This window comes from Dreissena polymorpha, chromosome 6, assembly GCF_020536995.1.
Source record: "Dreissena polymorpha isolate Duluth1 chromosome 6, UMN_Dpol_1.0, whole genome shotgun sequence".
Taxonomy (NCBI): domain Eukaryota; kingdom Metazoa; phylum Mollusca; class Bivalvia; order Myida; family Dreissenidae; genus Dreissena; species Dreissena polymorpha.
This window is the reverse complement of record NC_068360.1, coordinates 91,304,877-91,320,465: the sequence shown is the minus strand read 5'-3', so window position 1 is coordinate 91,320,465 and position 15,589 is coordinate 91,304,877. Positions and strand designations below refer to the sequence as shown.

The 15,589-nt window shown below is 34.0% G+C and overlaps 1 protein-coding gene across 1 annotated transcript; it reads right to left on the bottom strand.

Annotated features, from left to right (window-relative positions):
• Positions 1-2,048: 2,048 nt before the first annotated feature.
• Positions 2,049-14,991, bottom strand: LOC127834348 (IgGFc-binding protein-like). The gene is made up of 14 exons (XM_052360108.1): positions 14,888-14,991; positions 13,630-14,802; positions 13,193-13,306; positions 8,424-8,537; positions 7,786-7,899; positions 6,947-7,060; positions 5,664-5,777; positions 3,947-4,041; positions 3,744-3,800; positions 3,443-3,530; positions 3,226-3,326; positions 2,949-3,017; positions 2,592-2,703; positions 2,049-2,148 (listed from the first exon to the last, which is right to left on the bottom strand). The coding sequence occupies exons 1-14, from the start codon at positions 14,946-14,948 to the stop codon at positions 2,144-2,146; spliced, it is 2,331 nt and encodes a 776-aa protein (XP_052216068.1). The 5' UTR covers positions 14,949-14,991; the 3' UTR covers positions 2,049-2,143.
• Between the last annotated feature and the right edge of the window lie 598 nt (positions 14,992-15,589).

The following is a 15,589-nucleotide window of genomic DNA, read 5'->3' as shown; positions in this document are numbered from 1 at the left end:
TAAGGAATACGGAACTGGATTTCTTATTCAGCCGGGAAAAATGAATTGGGGTATAATAACGAACATGTTGAAATGTAATAAATTGCATTTTTGTATCACATAAATGTGAAATTATGTTATAGGCTTTAGGTTTTGAAGATGTGATCCAAGTAGAAAATGCAAGTTCGGTTTAAACAAAATGTATGCAACCTCTAAGAAGAAACGTGAATTTGTAACGGAATACATAAAGTAAATATATTAGAGCTAGTTTGTTTTGATTTACTTACGAATTGTATGCATGCTTTTCTTAAACATGTTGTATCAAATGTGTTAAGATTGAATAAGGAAAGAGGAACTTTCCTTATCCTTATTCGAAATAGGAATAAAGAACATGAAAACACAAATTTGGTTACTCTCGATGAACATATATATACAGGATTTTACTTCACACATTCTTATAATATCAAATGCTCTAATAATGCTTAACAAATCATTTCTTAAACGACAATGCCCTTACCTTGTGAATAACAAGTCATTTGTTTATATTGTTTACTTGAAAGATATATAACTAAGGGAGTTAATTAGGTAGATACAGTGAAGGATCTAATTCGATCACGAAAACTTTCGTCATATTAGTTTATTTTCGAAACTTTTGCTTTAAGGACCATGCAAGTGATGGCAAACGCATAAACATAATATCTGTATGTATTGTCAATATTCTCTTGCTAAAACGCATCTATAGAATAGTATCTGTTGCAAATGTAATTCAAAATCGTCATAGGTAAAATGCGACTTCCTAACAATTAACTTATGGTAGTTATTGTGCGTGAAATTTAACACGTTTTATATCTCGAAACGTTTATTTAGTTAATGTGATTAAAGAACAAACTCATGCGATATTTGTATTTGATGGTTTATGATTGCCCTGATTTTGAAGAGTTTAATATTCAGAATAATCGCTTATATCGTAATAAATCAATATTCTAATTATTGTAATAACTATAACACTAATTATATAGTAACGTCTGGATGCGAGATGAAGTTTTCGTATATAATAAATTCGACACTAAGCTTCAAATTAAAGTTTTTCGATGTTGTTGACGTGTATTGTTTTATGACCGTGATTTAAATGTATGTCATTATGTTTGAACAATGTATGAAACATGGATATGAATTTGAACAAAACATCTATTATATTAATGTTAAAGGTAGAATACGGTCTTTGTCTTCGCACGCTATTTGTCATATTACCACATTGCAGACAAAGAAACTTATTACACATCACGTTTGTAGCCGAATGCGTTGATGCCATGCACATTCTTTGTTGTTGTTTGTGTGTAATTTTTATAACGAAGGTATTTGATAACAGAAAAAAAAACTAAATAAAAATGTCGCCATAATTAACGAAAATTCCATTTTTAAAATGTTCCAACAATGCACAAAGAGTTAATCATATTCAGTGTGGTAAGTTCAATGGTCTTCTGTGAACATATCTCTCAATGTTTATTTCAAATGAGTATGGCATCACGTTTTTCTTATCTAGAACAAATTGAAACAGGACCATTTAACGATGGATGATTATAACTTAAAAAGAAATCAAAATTGCGCTAGTATTAGGACAGACAACCTTACAAGTGTAAGAAGCTATATTTGTTTTTATATGCAAACCCCGTGAAACAAAACGTGAACTGCATGTAAATTGCAAACAAAAATCGTATAATAATGTTTTTACTTACTTGTGTGCATGAAGCTTGATTTCATTTTTATACTATTTACTATGGACTATTTTACTATTATTTTACTATTCTTAAGTAATTTATAGATTATTTATTAGCGGATCAAATAAACTTTCATTATCATTGAGATACAACATTTGTGTAAGAAAAAAAATGTACATTTACTACGACCGTTTAATACTTATTGTTGCCTATCGTCTGAATATACTTGTAGAAGTTTCTTGTTTAACCAGAAGTATGTAGAAATTGTTAGTATGCATGTGTATGATAAGTGTGTAGATGAGTAGTCTAGTTGAAGTGAATATATGTATACACTATAAAAGTTTAACAACATAATATTCTGTGAATTTAATCTCCATATGCGCGTGTGTACATTGTATTATCATGGTCAATACAAACGCACAATACTTTGCCAGATAGCCGTCGTGTCACCCTGTAATAAAATATTAGCATTTATTATTTCGGTGTTATTTATCAAAGGGGACATGCTTACTTTATAAAAATACTCAAACTTATTAATACCTGCACATAAATAGCAAATATCTCAGATATAAAACAACTTTTAATCAACTGACTTCTATTTCGTGCAAGCTATGTTCAATTTATGAACAACGGAGGATTTTGTACCCCGTCAATGATCTTTTCTGTGTATGCTTTTCTCGCTAAAATATTGTACGTTATTCAAACAACACGTATGTATGCTTATAGAATGTATAAGCTTCATTGCTAAAAAAATGTTGTTTAATGTGTCGGTGGATAATATAATTAACTCTTATCGTCTTAAGCATTTTATAGGTGTTATCAAATAAGATTATTTACAGACGCAACCTATACGGTTTTGCAATTATTGATTCTTTGAACAGATGTATTGGTTACCAATTATTGCTACGGTCTGGTGGAGTGTGCAATTGGTGTTGCAAAAGTCCTGGTCACAGCAGGATTTACAGCGTGGCAAAGAACCAAGAAATCCGTCTCCTATAGCGCTGCACTGAAAATTCGTTCAGAATTAATGAATACTGAGATATACACGTACAAGAGTATATTTATAATATAAAAATAAGCTTTTTTGCTGTGGAACATTCAATGAGCACTCATGCTCATGAAAAGTATGTGTTTGATGTAGTTTTTGAAACCGACGTTTGTAACATACGCGATATTCATTAAATGTTACTACACCGTTTTGTCAACTACAGACATAGTATATCCTTTTTTACTATAATTATATTGACATACCGGTAAATCCACACATCCGAGCTTGAAATGTGTGTGATCCAGCCATTCATATTCTTCGACACTGCATGACTAGAAATTAAACAATTTGTATAAGAAAATGCATTTAATGATACATACTCTTGCTATGATGTAACAGTTTATAAGTTTGAACATTCCACATTCATTGTGTTCTTTTATCAAATGTGAAATTCATTTTACAATAAGTAGATATCTAATTTTGGCAATACAGATTCGTGCGAAATTTCATCCGAACAATTGTGCACGAATTTAAACCCACCTGGTGTTTATTACACGGTCTAATGGCCGTGCATTCGTGAATGGTTCGAACGTGATTGCAGTCATAGCACAATGGGCCACGTTCATGCCTTGAGACTAAACCTAAACATATATTAAACACAACTAGCTCTGGCTTATGCATACATGTTAACACAGGTAATAAAGAAATCAGAAATTAACTACATGTGTGCTCAAACATGATATTCAATATTGCATACCTTCATCCCCGCATCCACGTCCATTGCAGTAGTCGTTATTGCAACATTCTGCGCAGTGACTTGAGCTTGGATAATATGTCGAACAAATCTGAATCCAAACCATCGCAATAAAAAACATATATGCAGTGTAGTATATAAACAACCATTAAATAATAAAAATATAATTTATTAATCAAATAACACAAAACTTCGTCTGAAGTGGAAAACTCTATGTAGAGACAATCAATAAAAAAAACTCCCAGATTATAATCAAAATTTGATGGACTAGTAGATAAAGACATAACATGAACATTGTAATTACCGAACTATTGGCACATCCCGATCTGTACGTGATATGAGTTCGCTCTACCACACACACCTAAAAACAATTTCATTTCTTTATACAGGTACAGATACATAAAATAAAATAAAATCGTAAAAGTGCGTTGTATACAATGTTCTAAAATATGTTGTTTACATCGCATTCACAAATAGATATATAATTTATAAGTATAATCGACTCACTTCCCCATTGCCACATCTCTTCACTGAATCACAGAGTTCAAGGTGAGACATGCCTTCACAACTGTAGCATACCAACTGTTTATTGGAGTCTGAAACTGTACATATACGCAAGTTCAAAAACTCAACACAACAGTGTATATATACATAATATCTGGAGTCTTAGCAATAGTAACTATTTCACTAGTATTTCAGAAAATGCGTTAAAATAGTCAGAATTATGAAATGTTTCAACATTTTATTGTCTTTCTTTCTTTCTTATAAATTCAATAAGCATAGTCTGTGTTTATCAAAACAAAACAAAAGAGAGAGAATGTAAACAAAATAAATAGCTATTTCTGCATTGACGTGTGCTTCTGTTTTAGCCTGAAACTAGATGGAGTCTCCTTTGTGCAAGTCTTTGTGGGTGAGTGTTTTCAAACGCGCACATGTAATTGTATGATTCATTCATCTGCGATTATATGCGGGAATCGTCTGCATAAGTTAACTTGATAATGATAAACGTTAAAACAAAACGTGCTTTAAAGGGGCCTTTTCACAGATTTTGGCATTTTTTAACTTATTCATTAAATGCTTTATATTGATAAATGTAAACATTGGATCGTAAAAGCTCCAGTAAAAAATCAAGAATAAAATTAAAAAAAGGAAAAGAACATTGCCCGGAGCAGGTTTCGAACCAGTGACCCCTGGAGTCCTGCCAGAGTCCTGAAGTAAAAACGCTTTAGCCTACTGAGCTATTCCGCCGAGTACACATACTTGACGTATTTTATACCTTATATAAGCAATCTTCGTAGTTTCACAAAATTTAACGACAAAAACAGAACTCTCCAAATTATTCAATCGTTTCGCGTTGCAACGCTTTATAATTTTTAGGTTTTAAAATCGTCAAAAGATGCATATAATGGCTATATTAGACCATGGTAAATGTTCAGTATTACTGTTTCCTCACAAATATCATAACTAAAACGAAAATTTGCGAATCTGAAACAACTTTTTTCAATTTTCTCAATTTACCAAAGCGTGAAAAGATCCCTTTAATTTCTTTTAACAAATGCCAGCGGTACGTACAAGTGTAACGGTTAACATCATCTAAAAATGTACCTCCTTAAAGATATGGGGAAGATGCGCATTTTCAAGACTTTAAAATTTTGCATGAAATTAAAATTATACCTATTTATTTTAACATTAATATACCTACTTTGCACTAAATTTTATCTCAAGTAGAACAACTTGAAATGGAATCGATATGCCATTTGACCAAATGATTGTTGAAACGCATTGGTTTTAAACCATTAAAATATTATATGTCTGTCTGCTTTAATTATTTGTTCCTGTATTTGTTTGAAAGTAATCTCAGCAAAAGCTATAAAAAGCGTGTTTTAGTTGACGTTTGAATATGTAATCTCATATATGTTCAGCTCAGTAAAAAATCCTTGCTAAGTGTCCGGCGATTCCAATCAAACAACAGTTGCCTATTTAATGCGTGATTAACGGTGGATCCGAACAAATGTTATTGCATTTGGTACGAATTGAAATTGAGTAAATGCAGTTTCTGCGATGGCTTTCAGAAAGTAGTCACATGTGTGATCAACGTTAACAAAAGAGTCTGCGTGAAGAAGAAAACACAATATTACTCACTGATTATCACAAAAATTGATGGTGGTCTGACCAGATCATTTAATTGGATGTTGAGAACAGATGAAACCTCAATATTACTTACTAATTCCACAATTTCGTCCACTGAAACCAGATGAGCATGTACAGGTGTAAGAATTAACACCATCTGAACATGTACCGCCGTGAAGACATGGGGAGGATGCACATTCATTAATATCTGTAAATAGAGTTATAGCTTAGATGTACGTGTGCGCAGGCACGGTTATTGACATTATACATGTATGTTTCTACCATATACTTAATATATGTTACGTCATTAACAAAACCTTATAAGGTATTTCCATTTAAGACAAATTGCATATTGAATTAGTAATAACCTGTGAAAATTAACAATGTGATAAGACCACACGAAGAAGCCAGTTTACATGATTTCATTGTTTCACAGCATTATTGTTTAGCTTAACGTTGCACAATGTAAAGATGTGGGCTGTTTGCTAATAAAGGTCCATAAGTCTGTTCACGTAATTAAAATGTTAATTAAATTCTGAAAGTGCGAAATTTTGTATGATGGTGTATGTTTTCGAAAGCCTTCTAGCATCAATAATATATAGTGAACACAATTTAAAAAATGTCATTTTTACAGAAATCGGTAAAAGGTCCGGTAATGTCGAAAACATCCGAACCAAAATATAGAAGTGCGCAAGTTAACATTCTGGTTAATATATTAGTAATTGATTTAGCCTGAACGGATCAATTATTTTAAACTATGCGTTTGAAAAACGTCTTTTAAATGATCATGGACCCTAACGCAAGTCATTTGAATAAACTCCGGACCAAACTTTTGAAGTGCGTATGATTGCATGTTTTATAATATGTTTGTAAAGACAGTTTAAGTGTCTAGCACAAATACCTTTTGAGTCACAAGCGAGAAGATTTAAAACATGGCTCTTTTTTATATAAATAACGAGCTGTATATTTCGAAAAATGTCAATTAAACACATGGTGGTGCACTTTTTTTACATGCCGGTTAATTTGTTTACACAGGAATATTGTTTTGTAATGCGTAACATAAAATCGACGGACTTACTGAAGGATGGACGGACAAAGAAACATCTTAACACCCCGACCTTCTGGACGTGGAGGATTATTATTAGAATTAAGCCAAAGCAACCACGGAGAATGCTTTCAGTATTTCTTCGTTTATTACATGTACCTTGAAAGGGTCGTCCCTAACTTACGCCAGCAACAATACGAAAACCCAATTTACAAGGATTTCTTTAAACCGAACACCTGTTATATTAGGGTTCATTCATATAGGATATCGATGACGACTTTCCAGATCATTTCATTGGATGTTGAGAATGGTGAAAGCGAAATATAACTAACCGGTGCCACAATTACTTCCAATGAAGCCAGCTGAGCATGAGCAGGTGTAAGCGTTAACACCATCTGAGCATGTACCACCGTGAAGACATGGAGAGGATGCACATTCATTAATATCTGGAAAAAATAGCAACAGTTTATATAGCACAGGTGTTTCTGAGAATGAATTGAAAATATTATAACTTATTAATGGTATTGTAACGTTTAATAGTCTTTAAATATGAATTGTATAAGCATAATCTTTGTTTCACAAAAAAATGGATTAGCAAAATGTATAGATGTGTCTGCATTGGATTATTGTTCCGTTTACGGCCGACCGGGGATAACGGTGGATGTTAACAATGTCATAGATCATATAAATTGAAACTAAGTAATTGCAACATCCGCGATGGCTCTTGGAACAAGAAATAAGTCAAACCTTGTAATCAAAATTGAGACAGGTATCTGCATTTTATTTTCAAAACAAGACGCAGAACCCAATTTTAAACTGATTTCTTAAAAACGAGTTATATTGTGGTTCATTCATTTGGAAAAATTGATGGTGATTGGCCAGATCATTTCGTTTGATGTTAAGCAGATGAATCTACAATATTTCTCACTGCTTCCACAATTTATTCCACTGAAGCCAGCTGAGCATGTACATGTGTAAGCGTTAACACCATCTGAACATGTACTGCCATGAAGGCATGGGGAGGATGCACATTCATTAATATCTGGAAATAGAATTATAGCTTGAATGTATATTGTTTATATTAGGGTTAATTCATTTATAAATATTCATGGCAGACTGTCCAGAATATGTAACTAGACATTGAGAAAGGTGAAACCACACTATTACTCACTGAGGTCACAATTACTTCCACTGAAGCCAGCTGAGCATGAGCAGGTGTAAGCGTTAACACCATCTGAGCATGTACCACCGTGAAGACATGGAGAGGATGCACATTCATTAATATCTGGAAAAAATAGCAACAGTTTATATTACACAGTTATTTCTGAGAATGATTTGAAAATATTATCAATTATTTATGTTATTGTTACGTTTTATAGTCATTAAATATGAATAGTATAAGCATAATATTTTTTAACACAAAAATGGATTATATATATAACGTGAAAACGTGAGCACATGTAAAGATGTGTCTACATTCGATACTTGTTCCGTTTACGGCCGAACCATGATAGAATCCCGACGGGGTATAACGGTGGGTGTTAACAATGTCATAGATCATATGAATTAAAACTAAGTAATTGCAACATCCGCGATAGCTCTTAGAAAAAGAAATAAGTCAAACCTTGTAATCAAAATTAAGACAGGTATCTGCGTTTTTATTTTCAGGAACAAGACGGAGAACCCAATTTTAAACTGATTTTTTAAAACCGAGTTATATTGTGATTCATTCATTTGGAAAAATTGATGGTTATTAGCCAGATCATTTCATTTGATGTTGAGAACAGATGAGTCCACAATATTTCTCACTGCTTTCACAATTCCTTCCACTGAACCCAGCTGAGCATGTACATGTGTAAACGTTAACACCATCTGAACATGTACCGCCGTGAAGACATGGGGAGGATGCACATTCATTAACATCTGGAAATAGAGTTATAACATAAAGGTAATTAATCGCATGGACGAATATTGAAATTATACATTCATAACTCATACTAAGAATATGTTAGGCCGGCAGTAAAGATGTGTATATCATCCGGTGCATTTTATGTTGTCTGTTGAAAGCGTGGGTTACAGTGGATGTTTAAAAAGTCATCATACTACATGAAGAAGCAAGTTTACATGTCGGTTAATATGATAAGCGAGTTTCATCCCTTTTACAACAATAATTGTTGAGTTGCGCATGACACAATTTTAATAATATTCTGTTTTTAACTTTTGAGCTACAACCGACGCAAATGTAACTAAATACTGTGTAGAAAGACGCTAAATATTCGACTATGTAAAAAAAAACACCGTCTTACCCAAAAATGGAGATGCAGTTATTAGTCAGAAGTTATTAGTCTGGTTTATGTGAATGCAAAGTTTAAGCACCGTATCCGCAATAATTTAGAGACATGGGCAACATAAAGTAACAATGTACAAGCCGTGGTGGGATGTTCTTTTAATCTAGCATATGCAAATTCAGATTAATTCATCTGGGACTATTTTCGGAAATGTTTACACAATTTTGATATTGAGAACTTCGAAAACAAACATTGATTAAAGTTCATTCCACTGAAGCCACCTGTATGTACAAGTGTAACGGTTAACACATTTGAGCATGTATCTCCTTATGGACATAAGGAGGATGTGCATCCGTCAATATTTGACAAACTTGAATTGAAATTGAATGAATTAGACCATTTTTTTTCAACGCGAGAGTTTTTAACCATCAGAATAGTACATGTTTTTCTGGATTCAATTCTTCGTACATCAATTTAATTGAATATAATCTCAGAAAAAGGTATAGAAATCCGTTCAAGCCTTCTTTTTAGCAATACTTTTGAGTAATGCGTAACATTAAGTCCGAAGACGGTCAGAACAATTGATGGACAAAGGAAAACCTGTATGAATCATTCTTCTTTTAAAAGTGATGGAAGAACAATTAAATCCAAGCCAATTCAAAATCTTAGGTAGCTTTCAGAACTCGAAATAAGTCAACAAACATAATCAAAATTTAACAAGTTGGCCAAAGGCCATATATATGTCGCTCCTTTAAGACCAGAACATAAATTGTTCCCTTAACCGGTTTTGAAGGCGACCGCGATATCATTCCAAAAACAGGTTTTGATCAAGGGTCATGCTGATTGGTCCAAAAGTGAAAATTAAACCGTGCCGCTTAAACCGTGTCAAGATGATCGACCCGGGCACGTGTTTCAACCCGAACCATTTACAAACTCAGCCGAGATATTGACTTTTAGAGAGTTCACAACCTTTTTACAAAAGCAATTAAAGGAACATTGCCTTGCCCCATATTACCCATGTGGTCAACAGACCAGAACCATTTCCAATTAAGTCGACATATCATGAAAACACATGTCCTGAGGAAGGTATATGAAAATATGTTAAAAAGCTCCTCAAGAATATTACAAAGGTTTGACTTTAGACATATAAGAAAAATTGACACGCCCGTGGGACCGCGTGTTTTAACGGACAGGAACCATTTTCAATATATCATTACAAAAAATGTTCTGAGCAAATTCATAAACACTGGGCAGAAATTGTTTCACTATATAGTGATATATGGAAAACTGTCCTAGTCACTGGCGGCCAATGTTTTGTAAAGCATAAAAAATTCAAACTGCGCCGAGATGTTATCGGACCGCATGTTTTATGCAAGTTTCAATAAGATTGGACAAAAAAGGTTACTTCTCGAGTGTTCTTAATGTTTCACAAAAGTCATATAAGAAACACTACCACGTCCACTGGCGGCCATGTTTTTCGATGGATGGATTTATTTTCGAACTCGGCTGACATCATGGGAACACATGTTGTGATGAAGTTTCATGAAGATTGATCAAACAAGTGTGTCGTTTAAAGTATTCACAGGCTTGCACTATAGCCATAGAAGGAATGAAATCAACCCACTGGCGGCCACGTGGCGCTGCCTTACTTATCACAAATTATTAGAAATCGCTAATTTGCGTGAACATCAAGTGAAAACATTATCGTTTTTATCTGATAGCATGGGGATTTCCTTACCCGATCGGCGTAGCAAATCGTTTCATACATATCGCAATCCCAGGTATAAAACGCGGTGTAAGAAACATGTGAAAACGATGTTTCTTAAATAACCTCAGTAAATACCATTGTACAAGTGTTATTTTTTACTAATATACCACCATTACAGGTAGTAACATAGTTATTTCGGTACCCGCGGTAGCGTCTGGGATCGTGTTTTACTTACCAAAATACCAAATATAGATCGCCAATGATATTTAAAAAAAAAACTAATACTGTTTGAATTCGCCAATAAATAAATTATACGAAACCATTTCATCAGTTTTATAATAAGGGATGACAAATGTTTATTAAAATCATCCAGAATGTCGCGCAATCTATAAGCATAGACGCCACTTTGGTGTTAGCTTGTCTAGGTTATTTGACCGCTAGGTCACGTTATCAAGTGGGCGGTGCAATCGTCTCCCAGGCGAGATGTTAATTGAAAACTCACTGAGACAAATATGTCAGTCCAGGGCTCATCATGAGTGTGAATAAATGTGGCATCTAGAGTGTTCACACAGTAAATGTTGATGATGTACGACGGATAACGGACGACGGATAACGGACGACGGACAGGAAACGATGCACAAGAGATGAACTCAAAGCTAACAATGAGCATGTTATGCTTACACGGCCGTTAATCACGCGCGCCACCTCTTTTCACAGATGCATTAAAAAATGAGGCAATGCATCTTCCGAGGTGGCGCTTAGGCTCGGATATTTGAAATTTCATAGATAATTTTACCGGGTGATTAGGTTTTATATAGTTTATTTTAACATATTTCGAATTATTTTTAAAATCGGGCAATGCAGTGCGAATCAGCAAATATTAACTTATCCAAAAATGAACATAAACATACATTCTCAACCCACTAAAAAACTTGAGAACCTTTATAGGTTGTGGCATGGTTGAGTTTTTAAAAGCATTTCAATGAGTTTTTCTGTGTGACGAGAAAATGTCCAACCAATTGAATCGCTAACGGCATCAAACGATTTCGTACAGCATACATTAGATGCACACAACTATCTGCTTCTTGCCGACGTAGTAGATATTTTTTCATTATTCCAACAGAGATGGAGCCGATGCTAAGGAGATGGCGCTAATAATAGGAGGAGGTGGCACCAATGCAGGATGAATCAAGTAACAGTCGTATCGCAATGACATACATCTGATAGATAATGTTATTTGTTATATTTAATTTATTTTTTTCATTCTATAATAAATAAGATGTAGTTTTTTTAATATATAAGTGATCAACTCAATAAAGAAGTAACCAACATGAATAAAAAATATTGTACGATATTTACCAAACATTTGTAATACTAAATAAAACCAATAACGTAAAGTTCAACATTATCATAATAATTCATCAAAAGCACTATTTGTATATTTGTATATAGTATAATACTTTACAAAATAAATATAAGATAATATTTCTTCTTGAAACGATGATTTTTGTCTCTTAATCGAAATGCTTAATTTATAAAAAGACCAAGGTCAACGAATCTTAATTAGGCTCGTATAAGTTGTTTTACCCACTATCAACTCCACAAAACGAAAGATAGCTCGGTCTTTTTCCGTTAACTGTTTTTGTATAATACATGTTAAATGTACTTATCTTACAAAGACGAACGTTTAAATCCAGCAAGACATTATTAGAAAACTACTTTTTCTAATTAATTAAAGACGCACACGATTCAAATTTGCTGAAGCAGTCAACTTACTCAAACATAATGAAAGTCCTGTAAACATAATAGAAACCATTACATAAAATATTTCTCTTTAAAATAGCTATACATGTGAATTGGCGCAACCTCCTAATCTGATCGTAATCTCCTTCGCATTGGCCCCATCTCTTTTTGAAAAATGCAATTTTATCTATTAGATTGGCTAGAAGCCGATGTTTTTGTGCACGCATTAACTTGTACAGGTTCAAAGCAGTCGTTTTATGTAATGGACGATTTAATTGGCTGGGAATTTTCTCGTCACACAGGCAAAAGGCATCGATTTGCTTTTACGAATTTTATCATGCCACAACTAATAAAGGTCCTTACGTCGTTTCCAAGTGGGTTGTGATTGTATGTTTCTGTCCATCCTTGGTAAATTTATAATCGCTGAATCGCACTACATTGGCCGATGTTTAAAAATAATACGAAATATGTTGAAAAACCATATAAAACCTAATCACCCTGTAAAATTATCCTTTAGATTTTAAAACATCCGGGCCTGAGCGCCACCTCGGAAGAAGCATTGGCCCATTTATTAATGCATCTTGAAAAAGAGGTGGCGCGCGTGATTAACGGCCGTGACTCAGATGAGTTAAAATGTGGTCTGAGTTTAGTTCATTTTTTTCGTATGGTCACGTTCATATTAACGTCAGTAATACGACGAAGCACTCATTTGCAAAAGTATTCGGGTTTGCTTACAAATAAGTAAATGGAATATTATGGATCATTAATTTGGAAACATTGGAAGCGTATGTCAACATCCCTTTTTAGGATGTTGCGAAGGTTAACCCACAATTACTCACCGATCTCACAGTTCCTTCCGCTTAAGCCACCTCGACAGGTACATGTGTAACTGTTTACACCGTTTGAACATGTACTCCCATACAGGCATGGATTAGATGCACATTCGTCAATGTCTGGAAAAAATGCATTTTATGAAAATGCACTTAAAACGAAGTTATAATTGAATATTAATATCTTTAACACAAAAATTAAATGTTGTCACTAAAACAATAAAACAACAATAATAATCATAAGGATAAGTTGTTCCGACGTTTATTATTCGAAAGTCATTTTAAAGGAATAGTAACAAGTTAAACTCACATAGTTACATTTCTCGCACAATGAATGAACTTTAAGAAATAGCTGGTGTTTTTTCTGTTTTTTCCATAAACCGATTTATTTGGATGTTGTTTGTTTATAACATAAAGTTCATTATAAGTAAATTGCAATGATTTACCTAAGTTTATCCCTGCAGGAAAACCGTATGCACCAAAGGCCCACATTCCAAATACAATCAATCCGAACACAGCATGTGTTTCAGTCGATGTCATCACGTGGTATCCTGCCTTTATTCCGAACGTGAGGATTGTATAGTTGTTAAATGGTGTGTTCACGTAAGCCGTGTCAACAAGTTGATCACCTGGTGATTTTTCATCCAAACGAAGTGTTAGCGATGCGGACGAGAGTATGGTAACGGAGATATAGTGAGTGTTGATCATAGTATCGTCTGGTACAACAAATGTATACGAGTTCATAAATTGACGAATACCCGGAATAATTGCCATGTACGCTGGATTGCCATTGTATTGTATGACGGATATCGGTTTTTGACTAGAGACGACTAAGGACGAATTATTTGGTACCGATTCCAACCATTGATTTGCATCCATTATTGAGCAATATTCAAATGATGAGTCTTTCACACATACCTTGTTATTACTTTGACTACTGAAAATACGAACCATGAATTGGTTGGACAGGATTGGCGGGATGATGAAATGCGTTTGAAAGCTATTCGTTGGAATCATTTGCTCACCAAGCATATCACATTCACTGCTTTTAAAGACATACGCACAAGACGTCCCGCTTACCACAGATACTGGTTTACTTGATTGGACGATAGTACCAGTGAGATCGTTGCTAGGGGAAGCTTCCTGATAGACGTCCAACCAGTTCAATGTCTTTGATATTGATGTGCCGTTAGGAAATGATATATTAACCTTAGTGTTTGCAAACGCTGATATCACCATAAACAGTGATGGATCACCGAAAACTTGGTAGGGGATATAACTGGCAATATAATATTCTCTCCCAAGCGATTGAACAGGCAGACATACGTGAGTGTCTTCAGCGTTTCCACGAGGTTGATACATGTATGTACTTGCATAAACCGAAATATCAACTGATGATTTAATATAAACGCCGTTTCGTCCGATCCGAGTGCCGTAAAGCTGAAGACTAGTGTTGAACGTAGTTGAGAATGTTCTATTGAAAGAGTAGGTGGTATTTATTCCTAGATAGGGTACGTATAGCTCAACATCCCCATTTGTATTGGAAGCAATATCTAGTTTTAACGTGCATTGAGGGGATAAGCTCAGAAATCCAGTGACAAATTCCCGTCCTTTGGTGGCTGAAAATAAATAGGGAATAAAGTGTGCATTGAAGCGAGACGAATCAACAGGTAAGATTTCGACAATCAACAATACATTACTTACATTTAAGTGGAACAGCGGAAACGAAAAGGGAAGCCAATATAACCCAATACATATGCGCCATGTTGTACTGCCAACTACACTTTAAGATAAATAATTAAACGAACAGTCGTTTAAACATACGATAATAAACACGGCGGGGGTCTATTTGATTCGTTCTGACTAGATTAAAGTAAACGGTCATAGTACTTCTGATAACACTCGTTGTATGCTTGCTCTATTCAAGTGACCAGTTTGAAATTTGTTTTTTTCCTTTAAACATAGCAATTTTTAATGCTGACTTAACAGAAATGAAAACACATTTTATGGAAACAAAAATAGTATCAGCAATTAAAACAGATCATCCAAGCAATTATTATAATACAGGTGTTTGCAAGTTTATCGTGATAATGTGCGAAAATAATCTATTTATATTATATAACAAGTCAGCACTTAAATTTACACATTCAATCGACTTGAACTTATGGAAAATGTATAAACCAATCATCAATTGGGTGTTGTAATGGTAGTAATACGAATTTCCACATATGTCACGATGAACAAAATATTTAAGTGTTTTAATGCATCAAACGACCACTCGTTACAAAACGATTGATGTTGTCGTGTTATGAATGTGAAATGAAAGAGTACAAACGTTTATCTGGCAGTAAAACAACAACAACAAAATACACATTAAAATTACAAATATAATCATAAAGAGCTGAA

Coding starts and splice junctions, on each gene's coding strand:
- LOC127834348 (XM_052360108.1), bottom strand. CDS start 14,948: ATGGCGCATATGTATTGGGTTATATTGGCTTCCCTTTTCGTTTCCGCT. Junction 14,803..14,887: donor TTCCGCTGTTCCACTTAAAT/GTAAGTAATGTA, acceptor ATTTATTTTCAG/CCACCAAAGGACGGGAATTT. Junction 7,061..7,785: donor TGGAAGTAATTGTGACCTCA/GTGAGTAATAGT, acceptor TATTTTTTCCAG/ATATTAATGAATGTGCATCC.